The following is an 8,810-nucleotide window of genomic DNA, read 5'->3' on the forward strand; positions in this document are numbered from 1 at the left end:
ATATCTACTTGGTTGACGATATTTCTCCATCAATAATATAAAACCATTTTCTCCACCCTGTAGGTTTGTTGACGAAGAGACCGATCTTATTGTGCCTTCGGTAAACCGGATTCAATGCTCGACCAATTTTTGTCCACCACATTTATGTCCGTCGGTCTCTTTAGTGGACCAGATCTGCTTGGTTGTCAACTCATGTTCGTCAATAGCTTAAAACATGTCCACCCCTGCACGCACATACAAAATTGTTCCACCGACCAACGGACGACCAGTGAAGTCCACTGATAGACAAATGCGGTAGAAGAGATCCGAATCTGGTCCATCAAGTAATAGCTAGTTTGACTTCCAATTATAGCTTCTTGGATTTCAACACTTTTGTTTAGGTCCAACAACTAATCTACATATCTGAGTAATAGACAGCAAAAAGATAAGCAGGTCTGAAAATTAATGTCCTCACAGAGAAAATCGACATGTCTCTTACCGTGACTAGTCTAAAGATGATGTCGTAGAAGAAACAGATGGGAAGATTTGCTTGGAATGTGAAAGGACGATGGGTTGCAGACAAGATGAAGGTTTCATGAAAAGATGAGAGATTGTGGAGAGAGACGAAGATCAATAAAAAGTGATTTTGGAGAGAAAAAAAGAAATATTTAAAAGAATAATAAACTTAGAAGGATAAACTCGTTTTTTTGTTTTGCTCTTGTGGTAGTGGGGAGAAGGAATAAACAAAAGTGACATTTCCCGAAAAAGTTGTGACTATACATGGCATACAAAATAAATTTCTCAAAAAAGAATATTTCTTGCTTAAAGTGAGTCAACTCGCGTTATATATTTCAAACATAAACAACTAAGTGCACTTATCATTGACATTAATAGTGACTAGGATTGGCTATGGAGTTTAATATTTGGTACACCAAACAAGAATATGATGAGATTGGTTCAATAGTCCAAAAAGTTTATTGTTATGGGTCGTGGGTCGTGGCATCCGTTGGATGGTATGATTTGATAGCGCCGAACAAATACAACATTTCAGCTGAATATAAATTTATTGTTTAGCTTCGGTGAAAAATGAAATATTCTATATATATAGTAGAATTGACTGCAGGAGAATTTAGAGAAATGGAAAATTCAGATGGCAGTTTAATACTGAAGAAGAAGAAGATGAAAAGTCGATAAAAAGAGAAAAAATCGAAAGTTATGAGGAGAGAGACCTTTGTTCCTTTATGTCTGAGAAACAAATAAGAAAATAATAATAATTTTGAATAAAACAAGATAAAAGGTATAATGGTCATTTGATAATAGCTTTGTGGCAGGCAAAAAAATAGGAAAGAGAAAATGACATTGGTGATAATGTTTGTCACTGTACATGGCAGACATGATAATAATCTCAAATAAAATATACTATTTATATTAAAAAAGTAAGGTAAGCAATTATGATTAGTTTTTTCTTTTTAGGAATGTTTTTAAAACCGGATGGGAATGTGAAATGGAAGGTGAACCGGAAATCTTTCGGGTCAATAGGTTGAAAAACATTGCTTTAGTCTTACGTTACATATTTAAACATTTATGACTCTTTCATACGTTAAAGTTTATTGGTAGGTAAATGAAGTAAAAAAATCGTATGTGGTAATTGTAACTCCAACCGGAAAATAAGAGAATTGTAATTAAGGAAGGATATATTGAAGAAAATACTAGTGGAGTTACAAATTTATGAAAAAAAAATTGAAGAAACTTAAATTTGACAGAAATCAGAGATATATTTAAATTGTCAATAATTAGCAAATTTTAACGTATGAGAATAAATAAGAGTAATCAAATTATGAAAAATGGATAAAACAACAAATAAATAGGGAAATTGGCATAAGTAACCTACAAAAAAATTATAATTCATTCACTAACTACTCTAACCAATGAAAGGTAATATACTCTATATTACCTATATTATATACCATTTTAACCTTCCCATAACCATCACCATTACCACCTTGCCACCGCAACTTTACCTCCTACCACCACCACCACCAGCACCTCTTTACCACCATCACCACTAGCGTTCTCAATGTACTAACCTCTAGGGTTTAGATTTCCTCCAGCCACCATCACCGGCCTCCACAACCTCCAGTCACCGGTCACCGCCACCTCCGACCTCCAGCCACCGCCACCTCCGGCGACCTTCTCCGGCCACCATCTCCGACAACATTCTCCGGCCACCATCTCCGGCGACCTTCTCCGACGACCAATTCCGGCGAACGTCTTCGGTGACTTTTTCCGGCCACCATCTCCGGCGATCTTCTCCGACGACCAACTCTGGCGACCAATTCCGACAAACTTCTCCGGTGACTTTTTCCAGCGACTATCGTCGGCGACCAACTCCGGTGACTATCGCCGACGACCAACTCCGGCAACTACCTCCGTCGGCCATCCCTGCCGGCCACCTCCACTGGCTACCTCCGTCAGCCACCTCCGCCGGCTACTTTCGCCGGCCGGCCACTATCACCACCATCAACTAACACTACATTGGTAATTTACTCTGCCCCTGATCCTAAATTCCTAATTTTTTCAAATAGTTGGTTATTTTCTTCTACACTTTTTTTGTTTTGGTCAATGGGCTAATTCACCCAAATAAATATCAAGAGTCAAATTATAAAAAAATTATGAAATATTTAGTATGTAAATTTGTTTGTAATATGTTCTTCAAGAATTAATGACAAAAACTTTTGTTCTTCTAGAATTAATGACAAAAACTTTTAATATATATTTTAGAAAAAACAAAGTTGAAGTAATCAAATAAAAGATGACAAGTGTAATGAAAAGAGGATGCCAAATTTAGAAATGTTAACAAAAGTTAAAGAAAAATCTTCTTTATTATATAAGATACTAGGATAAACCTGCCATATTCTGCGGGATATAATTAATACGAAAGAGTCATGTTAAACCCATGTTTCTTTAGAGTGATCTACTTCAGCTAATACGAAAAGGATAAAAAATATTCGCTAGAAACTAAATTATTTGCAGAAGAAGCAAATTTTCGAGAAACAACTGCATAACATTCCTTCTAGAATGCTATGAAATTTTTTTAAGCTATGATATTCTTCATTCACCAAGTCCCCTTGTCTCGAATGAATTTCTCCTAATCAAGAACACACATTTGCACAAAGTCTCAATGCTCATGAGAAGTTACTTAAGAATATCAATGCCACTAAGCACATTTCAAAATATGATTTGCTTTGTTCAGCATGTAAAAAGCTGCTCGTGTGACTCTTTTTCAAAATCATTTCTTTCATTCTACATCAATGAGAATGAAAGAAAACCATCAACCAACAATCTTTCTTAAAAGAGAGAGACTGAATATAAGAAAATCTTTCTTAGAAATTGTGCGTTTGCATGAGGAAGAACATGTATAGAACCTGGAGAACAAAGTAGCATCACTGGAGGAATGATGGTGACGACCAAATCCAGGGAGAATCCCCCGAGCTCCAGCCTCTGCTTCGTGTGGTATATCTATTCAGAAACTTCTTTCTTTTGTTCTGTGCTTTGCATGATTACAAGAGAACAAACCCATTAGCTCACATTTATAATATCCTATTCAAACTGACCCATATAGTTTAAAATCTTCACAAATCAGCATACTTTTAAAAAATCAAGACACAAGAGGGGACAACACATTGGAAATCTCAAATCATGTGTTAAAACTTTACATGCAAGCAAGAAAGATTGATCCACGGAAGAAGAAAAAAAAACCTTAAATCAACAGAAAAAAACTGGTCAATACAAGATTATGTAAACAATCCAAACTCTAAAAAGAAGTCAAAAGTTTGATCACACTTAAAACGTGAAGAAATTGAACAACTTTAAATCCGAAATCAATCTTTTTTTAGTCTTTGCTGTTGAAGAGAGAGGAGTAATTTGACAATCACAATACCAATACTAATACTAAAAGTCGCAAATTTGATGAAATCAGAAACAAAACTAATCCCAAATCATAATTTGGTCAATGGTGTATAATTTGGTCATGTTGTTTATCTAGCTTCTTAATTATAACAAACGTTCCCAAATCAAACTATAATTCAATCAGTGTATACACAAACATATGTAGTAATTAAAGGTTTCAGTTGTGAATCTAAGCTAAGATGCTCCTACGTCTCTTCTTTTTCTTTATTGGTTGGCGCTTTGGCTAAAACAGAAAGCATTTTTCCTATGACGTAGACACATAATGAAGCTCTTGTGGTGCATAAAATGCAGATAAAAAAAAAAACTACTTTTCTTGAGTTATTTGGAAGATAAAAGGGAAACCATTACAAATATCCCCAAAATCAGAAAATACGCACACAACACAAAGGAGAAACACATTGAATCACCTTCGCTGCTTCAAAAGTGACTTTTTAGAACAATTCATTAATATCATCTTTTTCGATTTCTCTAATACTTACTCGTATTTGATTTCTTAGTCTCCGACCTTTGGTATGGGTTAGTTTTGTCTAACAGAAGAGAACATTTGATTTAGAATTAAGAAATATTAAACAACCCAAAGCTAGCTCGTTTTCTCTTTTATCCATCGGTGAGAAGTTGAAAGCTAGAGAAAATATTGACAAACCTGATGGGTTAGCTTTTGTCTGCGCCACTTAATCTAGTCTTCGTTATCACGATTTGGTCCAAACGCCTATTCTTCTTCACGGATCGAGACGACACGACAAAACCTTCACTTACCAACAACGACAACAATGGCAAGCTCATAGAAGAGAAAATTTGATTTAGAAGCTCTGATGACGTGAAATATTAGAAAGAGATGGAGTGGAAGAGAGAAAACCAAATAAGTTTTGGCTTGTTTTTTGTGTCTGTCGAGAATCGAGAGATGTTAGCTGTATTTATTCAAAATTTTTGTTTGGATATATTAATTTTAATGATGCCTCAGGATGAGAAGAAACTGAAAACCCGGAGAGAACTGAAACTTACTGTACAAGTTTTATTGTATTGATCATTAAGCTGAAAATCTGATGTGTCATCTTCTGGGTAGATATTGCTATATATTACCCTTTCCGAAATTGTTTTGCATGCAAAATATTAGATGTGCGGTCGAAATAGTTTCTTATGAATCTGTGTGGTTGGTGTGTAATTTTAGAGCAAATCAATCCTTGAGGACCAAAAAAAAGCCATTCTTTCAGGAAAATAATGTAATCAAACACACGTCTACAGATTTTACAGTTTCTTGAAACGTATAGAGAGAGGTCTTCTGGCGATCCAAAAAAACCAAGGAACGAGAAAATCTTGGTCCATGAGCCTTACTTTTCATACAATATCTACATAACCAGCAAATCTTCAAAGCTTAGTGTTTGTGGTGCATAACCAACAAATCGTATACAAAACAAAACATAGAGGATTTGCATAATATATTTTATCAAAAACATCTTTAAAGTTTAGAGTTTGGTGCAATCACTGAACTCGAACTGGGACGAGCTTCAGAGGCACTTTCTTGACGACTGTAAGACTACCAGCTTCTTCCGTATCGATGTCTTCATGTGTCATCCCATCAGGTACTCTCCAATCGAAGAAGTAAAGTAAGTTCAAGAGTCCCAATTCCACAGTAGCTATCGCCATTGCTATACCGGGACATATCCTTCTACCAGACCCAAACGGTAAGAGCTCGAAATGTTTCCCTTTATAATCAACAGGGCTATCGATAAACCTCTCCGGGTTAAACTCTTCCGGGTTTGTCCAGTATTTTGGATCTCTTCCTATCGCCCAAGCGTTCACCAAGATCCGTCTCTTTGGAGGAATATCATATCCCTGAATCTTGATGTGAGTCATTGTTTCCCTTGGGAGCAGAAGAGGTGCTGCTGGGTGTAATCTGAATGTTTCCTTGATAACCATGTTCAAGAAAGGAACTTTGTCGACATCTTCGTTGGTGATTCTCTCCTTATCGTTGCCAAGACGGTCTCGGATCTCGCCTTGAACTTTCTTCATCACTTCCGGGTTTCTAGCGAGCTCCGTCATTGCCCATATCATGGTAATAGCACCTGTGTCTATCCCTGCCATAAATATATTCTACCAACACCCGGAGACTAAGTTACTTCTTTCCAGATTCAGTTTCAATACCAATAAATAAGTTTTTTTTTTGTTTATTTCGTCTTACCGTGAGAATCCCCTTAATATGATCTATTGTGAGCTTCAAAGAATCATCTTCACCTTGTTTATGCATCACATCCAACATTAGATCGACGATATCTCTGTTATCTTTCGATCGGCCAGGTTTCAAATGATCATCAATCACATGTTGAAACAAGGCATCGATCTTGAAGAAGACATCTTTTAACCTCTTGTGTTGCCCCGAAATCCAATCACCAAGCCATCCAAGTCCGGCAATAGGAAACGAATCAGAGAAAGTGAAACTAGCCTGAGCTTCTTCCCCTTCGAAGATGAGCTCTTCGATCTTTTCTTGATCGATGAACTCGCTCTCGTGGAAGCTCTGTCCAAAAGCAACTCTAAACAGGATACTTGATGTTAGCCAGAAAAGGGCTTTACTCAAATCGACCGGAGATTGATCCACAGCTGATTCCGACACTTTCTTGACCAGAAAGTTACATTCTTCCTCTCTGATATACNGGTCTCGGATCTCGCCTTGAACTTTCTTCATCACTTCCGGGTTTCTAGCGAGCTCCGTCATTGCCCATATCATGGTAATAGCACCTGTGTCTATCCCTGCCATAAATATATTCTACCAACACCCGGAGACTAAGTTACTTCTTTCCAGATTCAGTTTCAATACCAATAAATAAGTTTTTTTTTTGTTTATTTCGTCTTACCGTGAGAATCCCCTTAATATGATCTATTGTGAGCTTCAAAGAATCATCTTCACCTTGTTTATGCATCACATCCAACATTAGATCGACGATATCTCTGTTATCTTTCGATCGGCCAGGTTTCAAATGATCATCAATCACATGTTGAAACAAGGCATCGATCTTGAAGAAGACATCTTTTAACCTCTTGTGTTGCCCCGAAATCCAATCACCAAGCCATCCAAGTCCGGCAATAGGAAACGAATCAGAGAAAGTGAAACTAGCCTGAGCTTCTTCCCCTTCGAAGATGAGCTCTTCGATCTTTTCTTGATCGATGAACTCGCTCTCGTGGAAGCTCTGTCCAAAAGCAACTCTAAACAGGATACTTGATGTTAGCCAGAAAAGGGCTTTACTCAAATCGACCGGAGATTGATCCACAGCTGATTCCGACACTTTCTTGACCAGAAAGTTACATTCTTCCTCTCTGATATACCCAAAAGACTGAACCTTTTTAAAACTGAAAAACTCGCTCACCGTAAACTTTCGCCGCTCTCTCCACTCTCGGCCGTATGGCGTAGAGCCGATATCTTTAAAACCACGAGAGATTAGCCTCCACCCGAAAAGCTTAGGCCTGCTGCAACAGTCTAGGTCATGAGTTCTAAGCACTTCTTCAGCTCCTTCTTTCGATGAGATAACAATTACAGGGACAAACCCTAAGTGGAGAAGCATAACATGTCCGGTTCTTTTGGCGAGACGTTGAAGTGATCTGTGAGGCTGTTCCCCAAGTTGATGTAAGTTTCCGATGACCGGTAACTTAGGAGGGCTTGGAGGAAGATTCCATTTAGAGCCTTTGATCTTCTTGCCGATAAGGAATAAAGAAACGAAGGTGATGAGAAAAAGACAGAGCAAAGAGATTGCCATTTTCTTCTTTTTTGGTTTAGTTTGATAATGCTCTGTTTTGGTAATATCTTTATTAATAATAACTCAAATCTTATCCCATGGTCGTCACTGAAGAAGGATAAGACATCACTCATAGTGCGTACATTTTAATCATGGTGAAAAGTCTACTAGTCCTACATCTAGAAGACAAATTTGACTTGTGCAAATATGAATGGTTAGAATAAGAGACTACAAAGCTGATAAAAACAAAAACAGAACGTCATATTTGGTAAGCGTTTAAACACTTTTCTATTTTTAACAAAAAAAAATCGTTTAGGTTTACTGGTTAACCTAATTTAAATCATATTTAATTTTTTAATTAAAATTCAAAAGGTGATCCACACTTTTACCACACAACTAATTATCACATATTTGTTGATGTCCTGATCGGTTCACAACTAAAGAGTTGTTTTGAATGAATAATATCGAAGATTCTCTTTATTAATACGAGTCGGAGCTTGGTCAAAGACTGGTGTACAGAGTGAGCTCGTCGAGCTTTCAAAATTATAAGCTAAATTTTAAAAAGGTTGGACGACCTCGAGTGGTTGGTCCATTTTCGAGTCAGCCGTCAATCTGTAGCTCAACTGTCTCTTATAACTGGTTTTTCTTTTTTTTTTGGATCAAAAGTCATTTTTTCCGAATGTCATACGTTCTTAGGGCATGTTTATAGGGAGATCAGTTTAGAGTGTTCTTAGAGTATAAATATTGTAAAAATAATGTAAGATCAGTTGTTAAGAACTTTTGTTGAGAAGTTAGTTATTGGGAGAACATGTGTAAGATCTTAAGATTTAATAATATAATATTCTTATAGAAATTTAAGAATGTTTAATAAATACATAGATTAATGTTTAATAAATAATTTAAGAATATTTAATACTATTTAATAATATAATGTTTATTTATATTCTTAAACATATTACAATTAGAAAAATTTATAAACATATCATTTTAATTGCAAACTTATAAAACTTTTACTAAAATTCATAAAAATATATGGATTAATAAATACATAGATTAATGTTTAATAAATAATTTAAGAATATTTAATACTATTTAATAATATAATGTTTATTAATATTCTTAAACATATTACAATTA

At 36.0% G+C, this 8,810-nt stretch overlaps 1 protein-coding gene across 4 annotated transcripts; it reads right to left on the minus strand.

The window, feature by feature from the left end:
* Positions 5,243-7,776, minus strand: LOC104790248 (cytochrome P450 71B17-like). Of its 4 annotated transcripts, none has more exons than XM_019246642.1 (3): positions 6,798-7,769; positions 6,608-6,709; positions 5,243-5,937 (listed from the first exon to the last, which is right to left on the minus strand). In XM_019246642.1, the coding sequence occupies exons 1-3, from the start codon at positions 7,692-7,694 to the stop codon at positions 5,428-5,430; spliced, it is 1,509 nt and encodes a 502-aa protein (XP_019102187.1). In that variant the 5' UTR covers positions 7,695-7,769; the 3' UTR covers positions 5,243-5,427. The 4 variants fall into 4 exon arrangements, with proteins under 4 accessions (XP_019102187.1, XP_010514263.1, XP_010514262.1 ...); XM_010515961.2 differs by having other exon boundaries at positions 5,243-5,942; positions 6,613-6,709; positions 6,798-7,768; XM_010515960.2 differs by lacking the exon at positions 6,608-6,709 and adding an exon at positions 6,128-6,565 and having other exon boundaries at positions 5,243-6,039; positions 7,236-7,764.

Source organism: Camelina sativa, chromosome 6 (assembly GCF_000633955.1).
Source record: "Camelina sativa cultivar DH55 chromosome 6, Cs, whole genome shotgun sequence".
Classification (NCBI taxonomy): domain Eukaryota; kingdom Viridiplantae; phylum Streptophyta; class Magnoliopsida; order Brassicales; family Brassicaceae; genus Camelina; species Camelina sativa.

What these genes read in the sequence shown, in the direction of transcription:
- LOC104790248 (XM_019246643.1), bottom strand. Translation starts at nt 7,694, where the DNA reads ATGGCAATCTCTTTGCTCTGTCTTTTTCTCATCACCTTCGTTTCTTTA. An exon ending in ATATTAAGGGGATTCTCACG is followed by an intron (nt 6,040 to 6,797) that starts GTAAGACGAAAT and finishes GGGTGTTGGTAG; the next exon opens with AATATATTTATGGCAGGGAT.